Source organism: Branchiostoma lanceolatum, chromosome 13 (genome assembly GCF_035083965.1).
Source record: "Branchiostoma lanceolatum isolate klBraLanc5 chromosome 13, klBraLanc5.hap2, whole genome shotgun sequence".
Taxonomy (NCBI): Eukaryota; Metazoa; Chordata; class Leptocardii; order Amphioxiformes; family Branchiostomatidae; genus Branchiostoma; species Branchiostoma lanceolatum.
In genome coordinates this window covers 14,438,898-14,457,850 of record NC_089734.1, presented here as the reverse complement: position 1 = coordinate 14,457,850, position 18,953 = coordinate 14,438,898, and the positions used below count along the sequence as shown (strand labels likewise).

General features: G+C 40.3%; 1 protein-coding gene across 1 annotated transcript in view; it reads left to right on the top strand.

The window, feature by feature from the left end:
• Positions 1-18,234, top strand: part of LOC136447046 (autophagy-related protein 9A-like) — a 42,030-nt gene extending 23,796 nt beyond the window's left edge. Inside the window, exons 4-25 of the mRNA XM_066445723.1 lie at positions 439-503; positions 2,005-2,080; positions 2,849-2,916; positions 3,337-3,472; positions 4,065-4,167; positions 4,924-5,023; positions 5,191-5,240; positions 5,516-5,600; positions 6,111-6,251; positions 6,791-6,853; positions 6,984-7,058; positions 7,449-7,558; positions 8,259-8,299; positions 9,490-9,624; positions 10,644-10,823; positions 11,688-11,841; positions 13,518-13,603; positions 14,029-14,240; positions 14,943-15,084; positions 16,469-16,581; positions 16,928-17,047; positions 17,349-18,234. Of these exons, the coding sequence (XP_066301820.1) occupies positions 439-503; positions 2,005-2,080; positions 2,849-2,916; positions 3,337-3,472; positions 4,065-4,167; positions 4,924-5,023; positions 5,191-5,240; positions 5,516-5,600; positions 6,111-6,251; positions 6,791-6,853; positions 6,984-7,058; positions 7,449-7,558; positions 8,259-8,299; positions 9,490-9,624; positions 10,644-10,823; positions 11,688-11,841; positions 13,518-13,603; positions 14,029-14,240; positions 14,943-15,084; positions 16,469-16,581; positions 16,928-17,047; positions 17,349-17,370 (2,277 nt within the window). The 3' untranslated portion in view covers positions 17,371-18,234. The remainder of the gene's footprint in view (positions 1-438; positions 504-2,004; positions 2,081-2,848; positions 2,917-3,336; positions 3,473-4,064; positions 4,168-4,923; positions 5,024-5,190; positions 5,241-5,515; positions 5,601-6,110; positions 6,252-6,790; positions 6,854-6,983; positions 7,059-7,448; positions 7,559-8,258; positions 8,300-9,489; positions 9,625-10,643; positions 10,824-11,687; positions 11,842-13,517; positions 13,604-14,028; positions 14,241-14,942; positions 15,085-16,468; positions 16,582-16,927; positions 17,048-17,348) is intronic.
• The last annotated feature ends 719 nt before the right edge of the window (positions 18,235-18,953 follow it).

The following is an 18,953-nucleotide window of genomic DNA, read 5'->3' as shown; positions in this document are numbered from 1 at the left end:
TCGTTAAATCTGCTGTTTTGTATTTTCTTAGACCGATGACATCATTATATTTCATTATGTGACCGCCTGCATGCTGGTAGTCTTGTAGTACTGTGAATTTTCTAATCGGTCCAAAGTCCGGTCCACTGATTTTTTCCGGACCGTTTTTTTTGGACCGGTCCACACAACAATACCGGTTTTGTACCGGTACATGGTACCGGTACCCACCCATATTTGTGTGTGGATGTGTCTCTGTGTGTGTGTATGTGTTCATGTTTGTGTGTGTGTCTCTGTGTGTGCGTGTACTATGTGTTTGTGTGTTTGATGTGGGGGGGGGGGGGTCTACCATCTCTAATTTTGTCTGTTAGACTGGAATGGTCTCAAAGTAGTATGGATAAAAAGGGGTGAAGTCTACCATCCACAATGTCCCCTGTGTATATATCCTTAACCCCCCTGCACGTGTACCAGTACCACCAGCGCCATGGCTTCCTCTGTATGATGCTGGCGGAAATTCTGGAGCTACTGTAAGAACCATTATTATGATACTTGGTATACTGTAAATACATTTAAGTTCGCATGGTTTTAATTTCGGGGTAGGGAGAAAATGGAGTGTTTGTGGTGGTTTTAAGTTTGTGTTTGAGACAATAGTCGACAAGGGGGTAGAACTGGGCCAAAAGTTTTAAGTTTGAGGCGAAGAACTAATACCACAAAAACTGGAACATAAAACCACCATCAACATTTCTGCATGTACTGTAACTTACTGTAGGATATAATATTCTTTTGTCACAAAATTGATACAGCAAATCGGAGTACTAGTAAGTATATCTTTTGGCGGCTGATTTCTCTAAGGCAAAATATTAAGTAAAGTTTGAAAAAACCTATAATGAGCATATATTAAGCCTAGGTTACACATAGCCGAACATGGCTCCCGAACGCTAGCCGACTCAGGTCGGCGGTAGTTCGGGAGCATTCTGACCAGTTTTTGGGCCACGCCTATCTTTGGCGCCGAAGATGCGCCGAAGATGCGCCGATCATCTCCTAACCAGTACACGAATTACTCCCGAATGGGCCCCGAATGCTTTCTAGCTTACTCCCAACCATCCCGACCTCTAGCCGCAGACTGCCGAATCTCTCCTGACTAAACCCCGACCGATTGCAGACCCTCTCACGAATTTAAATGGACATATTCAGCGACTTTCAAAAGAGGGGTCATTTTCGGTTTTAATCAAAATAATCCATTCTATTATGTTGTTAACATCACCGAGAGATCGAATTCGGATCATGGCTAGCTTTAATACTGCTTTTAGTGTTCTTCTTTGTTTTTGGTCGTGTGAAGGTCGGGGGTGATTCGCCCACGCTCCGATAGTAGTCACTTGGTTGAGAATTAGTTAGCAGTGTTTTGTCTACGGCCTTGGGGTGAGTTATGGGTAGGTTGGAAACTAGTTGGGAGTAAGTCAGTAGTGTTTCTGGCGTGGTTTAGGTTCTAATTTTACTACTTACTCAATCCTGAATACCAGCCGAGCACTAGCCGACCGCGCCGAACACCAGCCGAACACCAGCCGACCCATTTCAGACCCTCCGTCCAGAGCCGAATGTTTTGAAATTTTCAAAACATTCGGCTGGCGCAGCCGAACACCAGCCGACTCAGCAGAACGCCAGCCGACTCGGCCGAACGCCAACCGAGCAAGCTCCCGAATCACTCCCGAATCACTCCAACCATGGTCGGGGGAGAGTCGGGAGGCCATGTTCGGCTATGTGTAACCTAGGCTTTAGTAATGTAGGACAACAAAGAAGAATATGAAATATTAAGAATTTATATTTTCACTTGTTAATGGAAACATATCATAACATCTACAAATAGTAGACAATGAAGCTAGCAAATATTCATGTAGCAGCAATAGAATTCCTACATTTGGTACCGTCACAATTCTCACATCTTGAGTCAAAATGGATCAATACTAATTGAATTATTGACATGTGATGGTCTCTAATCCAATGTTAACTTGGTTTGTATTTTTTTTTCAGGCAATTCATCTTCGTCTTGCTTTTCACCACGTTCCTGCTGCAGTGTGTGCATTATGACGTGCTGTTTGGGGACAAGGTAAACCAATTAGCTACGGTTCAGGCTGTAAAACAGTCGTTAAAGGCACCCAGAGCATTTTATAAGACTTGAAAACGGGAAATATTCTAGTTGGTGCAATCTTTATGAAATTGACAATTAATGCCACTGTTTACCACATTTGCGTTCGGATTTCTTTTCAAAAGTGCGCAAAAACGGCACAAAAATTAATAATCTACATGGTAATCTTTTAGTTTCGCACGCCTACTGTAAATACTGTAGATACCATAGCCCCGTCCACCTCTGTCAAATCGTAGAAATGCAAATTCAAAACATAAAAATACAAACATTTGACGGACATGCAGTCGCTCTCTCATTGGTCGAACTGCTAATTGTGATAGACAGTCAGGATCAGTCTATTAGGGCTTGGATTTTCTAGCAGTTCTCATCACACAACGACATCGTATCAACGACTTCGATATGTTATGGTATAGTATTATTGAAACTTACTATCTGTAGGAATGACTAGAAAGTTGAGTTTTTCAATTAAAGTTTCAAGCCTCATAAAATGCTCTGGATGCTTTTAAGCTTTATCAGTACCTTGACCTATTACAACACCAGATATGCAGGAGTGTGAAGATGCGTACTAAAGTTATTTTTGCAGACTCAATTGTTTTATAAATATGATTCTTACCCTCTAAAATGAATTTATAAATTTTAACAGCATAATTTCAGGATAAATGTACTAGCAAAAGTAGTTTTATTCAATTGACATGCACGTTTATGTTCAATGTTGAACTTATTTTGCAGAACCCCCACCCAGATAGAAAGGTGACCCTACCTGAAGCCCTGGTGCCATTGGACCAATGTGCAAGCAGGTACCACAGTCTTGAAAAATTATGTCTTGGTGCATTGTGTCTTGAAAATCAAGAAATACTAAACACTGGCATTAAACATTCCCATCTCTATAAGATCTTCCATACATCTCATTCACTCTACTTACAATGCATTTGTCTGGAAATTTGACAGAAAATATTGATATTAAAATTATTCAAGTTGTCTCAGACTCCTTGCTTTATAATACTATATGCTTAACCCAGGGTTTCAGATGGTATTTGTAAGAGAAGCAATTTTGTATTAATTTTACTGATTTAACTATTTTTGTACAAAGTGTTGTCTACCTGTCTGTCAAAATTGATCAACATTTGGGCAAGATATTGAAAGCTTTTTGTTTTATGTATTGTCTGTGTGAACCAAATCTTGGATGTTATAACATTTTGAAAACCTGTCTTCCCCAGCTTGGACTCCAGAATCGTTGTCTGTCTGGTGTTGGCCTCCTTCTTCTGGTTCCTTCGCTTCATAAAGGTCGTCTACAACTTCTTCCGCTACTGGGAGATCAGGACGTTCTACACACAGGCCCTCAAGATATCACACGTAAGGACCACTAGGACAACTAAGAAGGAGTTAGTTTATGGTTATGGTAATCAGGGGGTTTTCTACAAAAATTGAATAAGAGGGAGCACACACAGGCAAGGGAGCGAATACTATGTATTTATGGAATAATCGATTGCTATCTTAAAAACAATCATATATCACATTATCTTAAAAACATAAAGAAAATACTTAAAACGTCTTGACATACATTATCAAAATATCCATAACGGTTAAAACGAATCAAATTCATCTACAACTTGGTGACATAACAAGATTCTTAAAAGGTAATGAAGCAAACTTTAATTTCTGTATCCCATCGTGATTAATTGTTGAGTAAGTGGACTAGATAGGGTACTGGGGAGTTCTTGTAGCGGTTAGTTCTGCACTTGATGTTTCTGAGTTTCCTACAGTTTCTGAGTTTCCTACAGTTTCTGAGTTTCCTACAGTTTCTAAATGATGTAATGGTCCAAACTATTCTGTTGGGAAATCAAAGGAGGAGACTAGAGCTAGAATAGGATGGATACATGCCAGGAGTTAACAAATGGTAAGGTGGCAGTATCATAAATCTTTTCATACCTATATCCTACTCCAGAATGACCTGCCCAACATGACCTGGCATGAGGTGCAGCGCTGCCTCCGGCAGGTTCAGGTGGAACAGCAGATGTGCATCCACAAACAGGAACTCACAGAACTGGGTAAGGGGTGATCTATTTTAACAGTATCTGTATCAGAATGTATCTATGATACTGTAGTTCTTGATTTGTGAACTGTAACTTAATTTTAGCTGATTTAACAGTCACTTGTCAACCGCTAAAATTTCATCATCACTAATGTATGATTACTAGTATTTGAGACAGTAATGTTTGTTCAAACCGTTAAAATTAAGTGCTGTGACCTACTCAATTTTCCCCAAACCGCTATATTTTCCTGCCGCTATATTAAAGTGATTCACATGCAGTATGTGGCCGATAAAATTGCTCTCCGGTGTAACACACCAGCTTCGCAGACCCATGGCATGGTGCAGCAGCAGCTGGTTATATCACACTGAATGACCTGTCACACCTAACTTTTGCACATCTAGCTGCAAGTGTTGTTAAATCTATCTAATGAGGATGGTCCTACATACAATACAGAAGGATTTTGTTTCCTCGCGAATCTCTTAATTTGCAGCGCAATCCACAAACAAGAAATCACAGAACTGCATGAAGGAATATGTTTAGGTCCCTTCATGTAGTTGTAAGTTAAAATTGTGAAATTTGAACAACCTGGCCATGACATAAGCTTATGACCTAGATCATGCTTAATGTGGGCAGTGCAGTAAGTTGGGTTTAACAAAATCCTCTGTTTAAAAGGTCATGAAAATGAAAATAAAGACATTTTTGCTTCTCTTCCTGTGATAGTGATTGAACGTATGAATCTAATCTTCCATTGGTCCTCTTCTGTAATTGCAGATATTTACCACAGAATCCTACGCTTCAAAAACTACACGGTTGCCATGGTAAACAAGTCGCTGCTACAGCTCAAGTTTCAACTGCCAGGCATGGGGGAACTGTAAGTGTGGGCTTACTGTTCTAAAGTTTTTCATTCCTCATTGATTAAGTTTAGCTTTCTCATTGTATGGCTTATTAGTACAAGCATGAACTGGTCTGTTTGACACCCTCAAGTATTTCCTATGTATGGTGCTGAAGATTCATCTTTCTTGATGTTTATCTTTGCAGAGTTTTCCTGACCAATGGCTTGAAATACAACTTGGAAATGATACTATTTTGTAAGTAAAATATGTGTAATACTAGAAAACTGATTTAATTAGGAAAAGACTGAGGTGAATCCTAATATACATTATATAGAAGACGTACAAGTCATGATTATGTAACAAATTCAAGACAATGTCTTAAGTCATTCAACCTTGTATTTCTAGTTGTTACAATCAAAAGTCAAGTCAAAGCATTTATTTTAACTCAAGCAGATTTCACATTAAGATCGTCTCTGGTATTGATGTACTTGAATGGACTTATGACTTTTCTTGATTGTGTTGTGCTGTAGGGGGCCCATGGTCTCCGTTTGCCAACAACTGGCACCTGAAAGAAGACTACAAGAAGAGCAGCAAGAGAGTGGAACTCGCAAACAAGTAAGGAATTTAAGTTTCTTATAATTTATAAGAAAATTTTCTTTACTTATACCATAATTTGCAAACTTTAAGCTAGTTCATGGTACTGGTTAGCCATAATTGAAGCTGTATAAAAATTTGATAAAATTTTACAACTGTACAACAACAATGATGGATGGATGGAATGGCTGTCATGATTGATTGATTGATTGACAGATTATGATTGTCAATGATTGATTGACAGGTTGTCCCGACACATCCTGGGGCCGGTGGGTATAACCTTCTCCTGTGTCCCTTCATCCTGATGTTGCAGATCCTTTACTGATTGGTTGATGATTGGTCAACTGATTGATTGATTGATTGATTGACAGGTTATGATTGAGTGATTGACAGGTTGTCCCGACACATCTTGTGGTTGGGTATAGCCAACCTTCTTCTGTATCTGTTCCTCCTGATGCGGTAGATTCTTTACTGATTGGTTGATTGATTGATTGACATGTTGACATGATTGATTGATTGATTGATTGACAGGTTGTCCCGACACATCCTGTGGGTGGGTATAGCAAACCTGCTCCTGTGTCCCTTCATCCTGATGTGGCAGATCCTGTACTCCTTCTTCACCTACGCTGAGGTGCTGAAACGCCAGCCGGGCAGCCTTGGTGCTCGCAAATGGTATGTTTGCCATTGTAAACAGTTCGTATAGACAGTCATCTAGGAGTTGATTCAAAGAGATGGACTAGTATCAGGCTTTAAGCTAGGATTTACAGTGAGGGAACCCAATTTTCATGCTGTCTCAGTGTCTGGTACTGTAACACAGTAACATGTGTATGCAATCACCAGGGAAATGTGGGTCCTCTAGGCGTCCAACTGCAAAAGAGGATGTCTAATTTCTTTGTTATTTTAGTATAGGGCTTCCAAAAGACGCATGGATGCATAGCTAGCTAATACCTTGACTAGTATGTTACATGTACGTGTTGCTCAATGTATTAGGTGGTAAGTATTTGATAAGGACACTGTTTTGCAGATTTTTTAGAAATGTTCAAGAATTGAAATCAAAATTATTGAATAATTTAGAAAATGTACAAAAATAGGATACGATTCTGACAAAAAGGGTAGATTTTATAGCTGAAGGAGCTGATTCATGTTGAAAATCTGATGATATATATACTTTTTCTGTACATGTCATAATGACCCTCTACTTCCATCCGCAGGTCCCTTTATGGACGTCTCTATCTCCGACATTTCAATGAGCTAGATCATGAGCTTAATGCAAGGTATGGAAAATTTAACAAACTCCCTTTACGTTAATTTTGTGGTAGACTGGTACATTTTAGGATTTGATTAATAATTTTACAATGTACCAACTGGTGTTCTAACTGATTGTTACTGTGTTTGTTTTTTCAGACTAACCCGAGCCTATCAGCCTGCTGCGAAATACATGAACTCCTTCACATCCCATGTCATGACACTTATAGCAAGGTACTGTCAACTTAAAGGAATGCACAAGGCTGAATGATTTGAAAGATAGCAGCTGATATAAGAGATCTGCTTGCTTTCATGTTGAGAGCTTACAATTATTATTCTGAGAGTTGCCTGAAAAAATTCTTATGTCGCACAGTTCATTCTATTTGACAATCGATGCAGCAAAACTTCAATTTGTTAAAAAGTAGAACAAGTTAGGATGGAGAAAGTTAATCTATATTATCTCTTTATTGAATTTTCAAAAGCTGGGTTACCGAATTCAAATCTGTTTGTGATTTTTACTATTATTCTGTAAAAAGGTTGAATGTAATATTTGTTGATCTGTGATGATTTCGATAGAAAACACCCATGTTACACACTTACATGTACGTTTGTCCCTGTCTTCAGACATGTGGCATTTTTGGCTGGTTCTATCTTTGCCGTGTTGGTGGTTCTGACTATCTATGATGAAGATGTCCTGACTATCGAACATGTCCTGACCATCACCACTCTCATGGGTAAGTTCAAGGCCTTCTGGAAGCAAATGTGCAAATTATCATATTTCTGTTCCATGGAGTCTCAGGCTTTTAATTATTTTTCCTCAAACAAGTTTGAAAATTGATGTTTGAAATCTGAACCTTGTTTGGAAGCTGTAACAAATTCTTAAGTCAGGTATCTCTGGAGTGATTAAGGTGGCAGAACACAGTATTTCGCCTATGGGGATTTCTATGGTTAAGGACCACAAACTGACTGAGGTCGACGCCGAAAAAAATATAGTACGATGCATTTCTGAAGTACGACAAATGGATATGTTTAAATTGAGGGTACATTCTACAATATAACTGAAAACAAAAAAAGTTGTGTTTTTTTTACGTTCTGGCGCCCTCTTTTGAATGGGGTCATGCGAGGTCATACGGAACTGCAGTCGACTCACCCAGGCTGGCTGCTGCAAAGGTCACGCGCATGTACACAATCTTACTCATACGATCAAAATGCCGACTTATTACGCTATCATTCAGTAAAGTTCATGCCTCGCTGGCTTTCACGTTTAAGTGTATACATGCGGTCCACGTTTAGTGCGCACTATTTTCTTACCCCGCGTCATAGACCCCAGGGGTCGCGGACAAATACTGTGTACTGCCACCTTAAGTGCTTTGATGTGTGATACACATCCGTTCTTGGCCCAGTTCACAGAAGTCTTGTTCATTCCCCCTACAGGTGTGCTCGTGGCTGGTTGTCGGGCACTTATACCAGATGAGGTGAGTACTTAACAGATGTCTTCTGTAACATTAAATATCACAGAACAATAATGATGTTATTAGGCTTTTTAATACGATTAGACACTTAAAAGTGTTCCTCTCATAACAAGACCATATAGATCATACAAGTCATGTAGATCATTTTGTAGAATAGGCCAAGCCTTTTGAATGACTTTTCAATGTCAACTTTTTGTCTGACTTTTCTTTTAACCCTTTTCAACGTTCATGCCACACAAGAGGAAAGGGATGATGATGTCTTTAGTAGTAGTAGTAGTACGTGCACAGGCCAGAACTGGCCCCTTGCGTAGGATTATACCGCCCCTTTACGGGGTGACATACCCTTTCATTGGCAGTCGTACAAAACGGTGATGCGCCCGGGTGAATGATGTAAATCACCGTGTGGCTAATACGAGACGGAGGTTCGCCAAGCCTCCATCCGGGTGATTTGTAGTGAATCACCAACTTCAGATAGAAGGATTTGGACCATCACACACCGGGGCATGCCCCTACTCTTTTTCGAAAGGTGTGGTGGGTTCTTTTACGTGCGCGGGGTGTGGCTCTCCCCAAACACGGGACGTCCATTTAACGTCCTATCCGAGGGACGTCCCTAACCCTAGAAGAGCTAGGTACTCATTTACACCTGAGTGAAGTGAGGATAGCCGTGTTAAGTGCCTTTCCCAAGGGCACAACGTCGGGGCGCAAGTTCGGACATGTCTCTGGGCGAACCTGGGATTAGATCCCAGGACCCTTTGTTTGACAGCCGCGTGTTCTACAGTTGCGCCACACGACGCCACGTGTGGTTCTGACCATCTATGATGGTCTAACAAAAAAACAAAAACAAAAAATGATGTCTTTACTAAAAAGAAAAAGAATCTCTTTTCTAGATTGTATGCTGTATGAAGTCTGTTCCAGAACATGATGTTCTGCCCAGAACTGATAATAAAATCTGGTTTTAGAACTGAAAGTTCTGTTCCAGAGCATCATTGTTTTGCCCACAACTAATTTGTGAACTAGAGTTAGATTTAGAGTTCTAGAGCATATTAAAAAAAGAATCTGTTCCAGAATATTGGTGTTTTGATGCTCAGCTTAGAATACATGTAGATAATGAACTCTGTTCCAGAACTGAAACTAAATTTAGATCAAGAATATTCTAAGACTTAGAACAATTTTTTTCTCACTTCCACTTCCAGAATATGGTATTCTGCCCTGAGCAGCTGATGGTGTGTATCCTGGCGCAGATCCACTACATGCCTGACCGGTGGAAGGGACAGGCGCACACCTACAGGGTCAGGGACGAGTTCTCTCAGCTCTTCCAGTACAAGGCTGTAAGTTATGGTTTCAAAGAATATGAAATCTTTACAGTGACAGACAAAACGAGAGTTCGGAGACCTCATATCTCCAGGAAATAGTCTCATTAACTTCCACAATCATTTGCATAAAATATGCTTGGCCATGTACACCCTTGATTAACTTACACAGTTCACAATGTTAACAGTCCAACAATTTGCCACTTTTATGACACTTTTGCATTAATTATGCAAATATGGATATCGCTACAAATGGTCTTTCAATGAAGGGTCTTGCAAAGTAAGAAGCATAATAGATTGATATTCTAGTCCTTTCATTGATTGAAGGTATGTATCTGTATACGTAAATCAAAATTTGATGATTTTGCTTTATTCAATTTCTTTAGTAATGGCAAAAATAAGACTGGCTACTATAATTTGGAAACTTAAAGTCAATCTCTTTAGAGCACGTAAAAAGTGTCATCACTGAGGGCATCTAATTTCTTTGTTTTCTAAGTTTAGGGCGTCCAGAGGACCCCTTGATGCCCTGCTGATGGCCTGGGGTTGATAGTTTGACCAGTAGTATTCCCCATCAATCCTCCCTTGACAGGTGTTTCTTCTGAAGAAGTTTTTCAGCCCTATCATCCCTCTGCTCATCCTCATCTTCTATCTGTTCTCCAAGGAATCATCATCCTCTAACCAGCATCTTCCTCCTTCCCTCAGGTGTTCCTGCTGAGAGATAGACAGAAGTTGATTTAACAATAAAGTTTGAACTCAAAGTTTCTTCTTGAAGAGTTGCTCAGCCCCATCATCCCTCCGCTCATCTTCATCTTCTATCTGTTCTCCAAGGAATCATCATCCTCTAACCAGCGTCTTCCTCCTTCCCTCAGGTGTTCCTGCTGAGAGATAGACAGAAGTTGATTTAACAATAAAGTTTGAACTCAAAGTTTCTTCTTGAAGAAGTTTTTCAGCCCCATCATCCCTCTGCTCATCCTCATCTTCTATCTGTTCTCCAAGGAATCATCATTCTCTAACCAGCATCTTCCTCCTTCCCACAGGTGTTCCTGCTTGAGGAGTTGCTCAGCCCCATCATCACTCCCCTCATCCTGATTTTCTCGCTGCGCTCCAAGGCGCTGGACATCGTGGACTTCTTCAGGAACTTCACGGTGGACGTGGTCGGAGTAGGAGATGTCTGCTCCTTCGCTCAGATGGACATCAAACGTCACGGCAACCCACAGGTAACTCTTTGGCTGTTGATGTAATTCTTTGTACCCTTTAATACAGTTTTACTACAGTTTTTGAAATGCAAAGGCAGGGTAGTTCCATATATTCTGCAATGCTGCAGCATTATAATGAGGCATTCTTTCATCAGGAAGTTTGTGATCTCTGAAAGAGCACTTTTGACAGCGATACAGCTCGTGTCCTCTCAATCACTGCAGTGATTGGCCAATGTTTGCAGGTCACCAAGTTCCATCCAATGCTAGATAGTCAGGTGAAATACATGCTTGACTCCTGCAATGTTAAAATTCTGCAACCTTCTGGTGAACAACAAATTCAGTGAAAGAAGTTGTTGCCAGCAAATTTTTTGTGCTAGAGGCCCTTCAAATGTTAACAAATCTTTTTTAAGATGTATGAAGAGATGGAATAGAAACAGTGGAATTCTCATTGATATAAGAGTAGCGGCATTCTCGAATCAAGCTTCTCTCTAAGTTGAAGAGTAGTAGTTGAAGAAAAAAAACTTGAATCTGAAGAAAAAGTTGAACTGTAATTTCCAACACAAAGATTTGACTTTTTTGACAGTTGCAAATTTGAGCAAGTCTTATTTCTGTGTTGGAAATTACAATTCAACTTTGCTTCAGAATGAAATCTACCAAGAACACAGACAAACTTTCAAGCTAAGATAAATTGTTTTGTACCAGCTCTCATTTCTGTTCTAGAACCTACAGATGAGTGTAGGCTATAGCTAAGTGTTCTGCCCAGAACTAACAATGAACTCTGTTCCAGAACTGAAAATAAATCAAGAATTGTGATGACCTAGAACTAGATCATGAATTCTAATACAAACTGGGTTTTTTAAAGTTCTTTTAAATTTATTTCCCCAGTGGACGGGTGAGAAGCAGCAGACAGATGTGTCCCAGTACCACCAGGCTGAGGACGGCAAGACTGAGCTGTCCCTCATGCACTTCACACTCACTAACCCCACCTGGCAGCCGCCCCGGCACTGCAACAAGTTCATCAACCACCTCAAGGAACAAGGTAAAAGGGTCGGGCTGTTATTTGCAAGTAAAATGAATAATACCTCCTACCACAGATGTTTTCAGAGGGAAACTTGCAAAATGTGTTTCCTATAATAGAGTTTACTATAATAGGTGTTTTGAAAGTCTGTTTCTTTGAACTTAGGCCACACCATCTAATTTTCTTGGTTAATGGAATAAGCACAATTTTTTTCAAAATGCTAGATTGGAAAAACAACATGAAAACAGAATCTCAGAGGAATCTTTTTAATTTGGAGCTCACAGTTTCAGGGAGTGAACAGGGTCAGGTGCAAGTTTTCACCCCAGCCTTTTGTTTTCATTATTTTTTGTGTGCTGAAATTAAAAATCAAAATCCGTTAACCAAGGAATTAAATTGATGTGGCCTTATGAAAGATTGGAAAATTTACCAGCTGATAGTGTATGTAACTGTATGCTATGATTATGAATATTATATATAAGTGTGCACCATTCACATACAGACGAAGCCACTTAATTGCACCTCGGATAAACGCACCTTCCATTTAATTGCACCGAATCCCAAAATCCCAAACCGGTTCCCATTCACTGCATTGTTAGTGACTCCGCATATCTGCACCACGCATGGTCACCAATGCCGGATAACTGCACCAATTTTTTTCAAAAATCCTCGACAAGTTAACTGAAAAGGTGCGCTCAAATCGGCAAACGCGGTACAAATGAGCCAATACCTGCCGGTGTCAAGGCGCAATACCGCCAATATGTTCAAAACTGTTTTGAGCAGCAAAAGAAGCCGGTCTCCATTGACAGTTACATTGATAGGAATCGTATGGGAGGTCCCGGGCGGGTCACCCGTAATCAGTAACCAAGTTTTAGTTTCAATTCATAGTTTCATGGCGGTACATGATTTACGTAAATCGACAACTGCACTCTACGTAGTGTAACACAGAAACTGTTATCCCATGATCGGCATGACGATGTTTCATAATGCCTCCCCTGTAACACTACGTGTGTTGTAATGCGGTAGATCGCATGGAAAAATGAAAGAATTCAAAATGAAAACAGGTTCGTAGTCATTTCTTTATTTTCAGCAAAGGGTCAATAAACAAAGTTAACAACTGAATAATTTCGTCTGTTTTCTTTGCGCTAGTGTTTCTGACTAACAATACACGCCCTCGCCCATGGTGGTGCGGTCCAGCTGGGCATTTCGCATAATCGCACCAGCCGGATAATTGCACCAAAAACGCTGACAAATAGGTGGTGCAGTTAAGCGGATTCTACTGTACTAGGAATTCTCAAGATGCATTAGAAGAATGCCAAGATTTTTATATCAGGGAGGCCCTTCTTGTCTTTCATCATAATCATTTGTCTTTGATACCTTTTTCTATCATCATCATCATCATCATGACTCGGCTGCTATCCTAGTATATTTGGGGTAATTTTTTTTTTTTTTTTTACAAACTCGCTCAGTGCAAGGCCATAGGGGTCCACTCATCAAAGCACTGAACTAATTGTTACTGTTGCAGCATGTCTTTCCCCTAGGTCTGTCTAATTTTGTCTAGTTTTATCTAATATGTTGTTTTAGTTATTCACTCTCTGTTGAACATTATAAGAATAAGCTTACAAAAGTTTTTTATATCAAAAAGATGAGACTACTGTTGTTATTGTTGTTGAGTAAACTGTTTGTGTTGTTTTTGCCAGCCCACAAAGACGTTAACATGCTGAACAGTGCAGTCATGGTGGACAACCCATTCTTCCAGTCCCTACAGTCTCTGTCATCAGCTGGGGTGAGTTTTATACCTACTTTAGATTATTTGCAGCTAAAAAGTCTGTCGGATGAAATATTCAAGGTACAAAGGGATCCCTCGGCCATCATAGTCATTGAAGAAATTAAAAAATGATTTTAAAAGATCTATGAAAAGCAGACGGCGCCATGTATGGAGAATCTTCAGTCTTTAGCCTTAGGCGTCAAATATCCACACGTGAATGAACTCAACACACTTATCAGGAAGAGTAGGATGACCTGGTGTGCTTGGCTATAAACCTGTGTCGTAGCGAAGCTGCATTGCACTAACAGCTATAAAAAAGCATTATGCTTAGTCTGAAGTGTGACCATAGAGAGAGAGAGAGAGAGAGAAAGAGAGAGAAATATAGTGCTAATATGTATTTATAAGAGTGTCAAGAAATCAGTTTTGAATCATTTTCCACACAGTACCCCAGTATGATGACCAGCCTGATGGTTGGGAGACTGGGTCCTGACGCGACGTTGGTCCCGCAACGAGAACCCGGCGGTGGTGCCGAGCCCCTGCAGCAGGGTAATGCCCAACCCGGCACGAATGCACCTGTACGGTACGGGCTGGTCCGAGGGGACATCAGTAGTATAGAGGGTCCCATACAGGCTCCCAACACTGGGCTGCTGGGCAGGTAAGAGTTGTTTGTTTGTTTGTTTGTTTGTTTGTGTTATTCAGATCTCATTAGTGTTCATTACTCATAGTTTCGCACTATTCTTCCTGGAGTCCACCTTTATCAGGGCTCGAAATTCATTTTTGGGAATAAGTGCACTGATGCACCCAAACAAAAACATTAGGTGCACAGAAAGAATTTTGGGTGCACAACCTTAGCCTCCGTTGCAGACTCCTTCCGGCTGTTTTCTTTTTCAAGTTACAGTTTTAGTATTAAATACAATTAGATCAAATACAAGAACAAGAACTTATACAATTGTTAGACAGAGTTGTAATTAAAGTCCTTCCCACATCAGATGGTGCGTAGGGCGGTGCCATCTCTGTTTCAATAGCCCTTGGGCCACACTTAATATAATATATATATAAAAATATCTTAAGTTGAAAATACCTGACCAGTGTGTTCCAAGTAATATTGCAGTACTGTTACCCCCACTTATATTCAAAGAGACTTTTATTATGTTTTTTTACTTTGTTGTTGAAACAATTCTAGATTACAGTTACCGTTATAATACAATGGAAATATGTTTGCTGTGCCATATTTTTGTGCTGGAGAGTCCTTGAGAAAATGAGAAAAGTAAGCCACTGCAAAAATAAAACCACCACAAAGATGTCAATATTATGTAACAGTAAATATATTATTATTTAACACAATGTACCTTTACAGTTCTACCATGGGCCCGCGTGGATCGACCAGTATCCACCACGCCCTCCCCCCCACTCCAGAACCAGTCAGTCTACAGGAGACCATGGCTCCCACGGAGCTGATGGCAGCTGAGATGAGCTTCAGCGCACTGTACATGCACCAGGTAGGCTTGTTTAGTGAGTTTTCATCATCATGTGGCGTCTGTGTAGCACAGTGGCAGAGCATCCGGCTATGAACCAATAAGACCCAGGTTCAATCCCCAGTGGAGTACCCAGACATGTCCGGACATGCACCCAGACGTTGTGCCCTTGGGAAAGGCACTTAACACACATTTCCCATGTCCTAAGCCCAGCAGTAGGGTTTGGGTTGGCGTTAGGAAGGGCATCCAGCCGTAAAAACTCTTGCTACAAAAAAAGGACTTGCACTTGATGAGGAGTTCTGGGGCTTCCCCATCCATGTGCAGGCGCGTCTAACCCCCAGATGATGGGGAACAAAAGACGTTAAATTGGATAGAGAGAGATAGAGAGAGAAATATTCGTCATCACTAGGGGTGGATACCGGTTCAGCTTAATAAGGTCCAAGTCCAGGTTTAGGTCCAGAGATTTAGGTTCAGATCGGGACCTGAACCTGGACCTGATCCTGTCTAGTTGACATGTTTTGTTTTATGAAACCAATATTAAGCATAGGGAATTAAGACTGACATGTATGACTGTAAAAGTTTCTTGGTGAGAAGACTTTTAAGGCAAACCAGTATTTGATATTTGAATGTTTCACTTATTTTACTTTGTAGATGCCTTTTCTTCTCATAGGGAGACTCAAAACACTTTTCATCAAACAAAATAGAAAAATATATTTGTACTTTGTTCAGGTTTTTTTGGACTCAGGTTTTTGGCTTTAAGGTTTTTTGGACCCAATTTTTGGATGTTATATAGGTCCGAATCAGGTCCAGCGAATCGGTATCCACCCCTAGTCACCACCGCACAGTTCAAGTTAGTGGCACCAATGTGGGCCACCATATCTTTCCACTCTCCAAAGTGCTGTTTGTTTGTTTATGCCTTTATTTACACTTGACATTGGTCTGGGTGTACCCCAGCTCTTTCGGGTCCCGCATGACAGTTTACTTCCAGGTCATTTAGAGTTTTGCTAACAGCTTAGTATTAACATCTTTATGGTTAAAACCTTAACGACTTTGCTCCCAACCATCAACCTACAAAAGATGGTAATAAAGATACATGTATGCCTATATCCACTATGTACATGTAAGTAGATGAAAAATGAAGCTTTCCTGGCCTTAGTTCATAATGCACTCAAGAGTCGTTCAGCACCAAGGACAGGTCCCTCTCCATTGTTCTGTCTTTACTTCCGTTAACTCCACATTTTTCACTGAACTTTTGCAACTTCACACACACATTTTATGGCATGTAATACAAGGAAAATGTATCCCTGTCAACACGCTGAAGTAGCTGTTCAGCTATCAATTCTCGATTGGTTACTGTGTTAGGCAGCAGGGAGAAGTTAAATTTTGATGTGATTCTCCCTTGTTGCAGCTTCACCAGACCCAGACCCACCATGATCACCAGGACCAGGAGGCCCAGCGTGCCTGGAGACAGCCCACCTCCCCGGCCTTCTACGGCACAACCACGCCTGCCAACCAGCAAAGGTAAGCAAAAAGACAAAATCGATACTGTAAAAGGGGAAAGTTCACCAGCAACACTGCAAGCAATGATACTATACCTTTAGCCTTTCATGTTATTGTAAGACTACTGCATTTAGCCCATATTGGCTAGAACATGCAAATAAAGATCATCGTTATGCACTACTGTCCCTGTCTGTGGTGCTGATATGTCAGTGTTTTTACCCACATTTAGTCTTGATAACCTCACATCACTTCACACAATAGTATTATATATCAGTGATCCCTGTCCAAGGTACTGAAAACGTTATGCACTTCTGTCCCTGTCTGTGGTGCTGAAACGTTAGTGACTTTGCCCACGTGTCATTTCCAGACCAAGTCCTGGCGGAGTAGAGGACAGCAGGACTTCTGAGGCAGGCCAGTGGCACAGTGTTGGCTCCACGACCATGCCGGGCATCGACGAAGCTCCCTCTGAGGAAACTGACACACTCAGGTAAGGATGTCTGTACTCCTTTTCAACCCAAATATCCATTTGTTTTTTTTAGGTAACAAATACAGTCAAATTTCTGCTCAAAATACTGAGTGCATGTGCAGTGCACCAAGTGCAGAATTGGAGTTGTGCACCTACATTTGTAATTTCTGACTGCTGCTGCACCGCTGTACCTGGATATTTATGTAGGGTTGCGTATGTTAATGTCCTTTTGGAAAATATGCAACAAGCATTAGAAGAAAAACAGCTTTTGTACGTGCACATGCATATGGAATAACATGGAATTTTTGTACTTTTTTTTTAGCTACACTCCGCCCAATGTGTGACACACAAGACAACACGCCTGCAACAAGAGACAACAGATCCTGCAGCAACTATTGTATAGGTCAACAGACAACAAATGTCTTTTTGCAAGTGTGACATGTCCACAAAGTCTTGTTTCCATGGATATAGCATATCTAAGTATATAGAGCATCGTTCTGTTATTCTGTTGCCATGGGGACAATGTTAGCAAGTGACCAATGGGGTCAGTTCTTTCATCACACATCATGTTTGTCATTGGAATGCAGTCTCTGATTGGTGGAAAATATAATTGTGTTTAATCAGAGGACTGCTGTACAAAGTGAGTTGCCATGGCAACCGTGTACAAATTAATGACAAAATACCAAGGGCTGCTGGATGCACAATCCACTGCATGTTACCATAGAAACGTTGTAATCTGCCGTGTTTACCTCTTGGGCCATGTTAATTCGATTATATGGATGACATCCTCGGGGACTTCAAAATTGATGTGAGCATGCGAAAAGTTTGGCAAAAATGAAAGTTGTCCTCATTATAAAATCTAACTGGTCAGAAAGCTTGAGCAAATAACTAAACACACACAGTATATATGGTGTACCAAACAACAGATTCTTCATTTTTGTTCTTTCACATCTTCTTCTTTGACTTCAACGACACTTCAACGACAATAGTATCCATTTTCCGATAAGCCTAACAATTTACGACATATATTTGCTCATTTTGCAGCTGGTTGTAAGATATACAGAATGGTCAACAGACAAAAATTGATGCACACAAAGATGTCATCCATATAATCAAATTAACATTTCCTTGTATACAATATGATAAACCCGGTCACTTGTAATACGTTTGAAAAGATAGTACAAATTTGCAATTGCAAGCAAATTTCCTAAGTGAAATATCTTAATAGTGGTTCATCATAACAGAGTCATATAATCATAATACATTTGTATGTAAGGAAGCATATGGCTCTCCTTATAACATTTGATATAAAATTTATGTTCAGCATCATCAAGCTAAAAGTTATATGCAGTGCTTACAGCATTAGCCCTTGAGACTTTTTAAATTAGTGACTTAATTGTGTTCAATGAATAAAGTGTTTTTGTTGGACGCATCAAAAATCAGGGATCCCGTCTTGCCCTTACTGAACGAACAGTTACTGTAACAAAGTCAAGGGAATAATGCAAGACAAACGGTATTGTGACGTAGGAACTATTTAGGATAGGCGGTAGAAACACTAGCTTTTGTACAGATGTCATTGGAGGAAATGTAATAGTTGTCTCGAGTGGTGGAGTGTGTGATTTGACTGTATGCATGTCAGAGCTTGTGTCGATCAAAAATAGTGAAACTACGGCCAACATCGTAGAGCCGAGATCGAAAATTATGGTATTTCTTTTAACGACATAGCCATTGTTAAAAAGGGACTTTCAGAGTTAGAGTATGTTAAGTAGTACCAAGATTGTATGCATTTTTTATCAAGTGTGCTCGAGATTTGTAAAAGTGGTATCACGATGGCCATTATTGGAAAGTTAAAAGTGTGTGTAAATACTCAACTGTTGTGTATTAAAGTTCAAACAGAGAAACATTGTAGTTTCCTTATAGGCCTAGG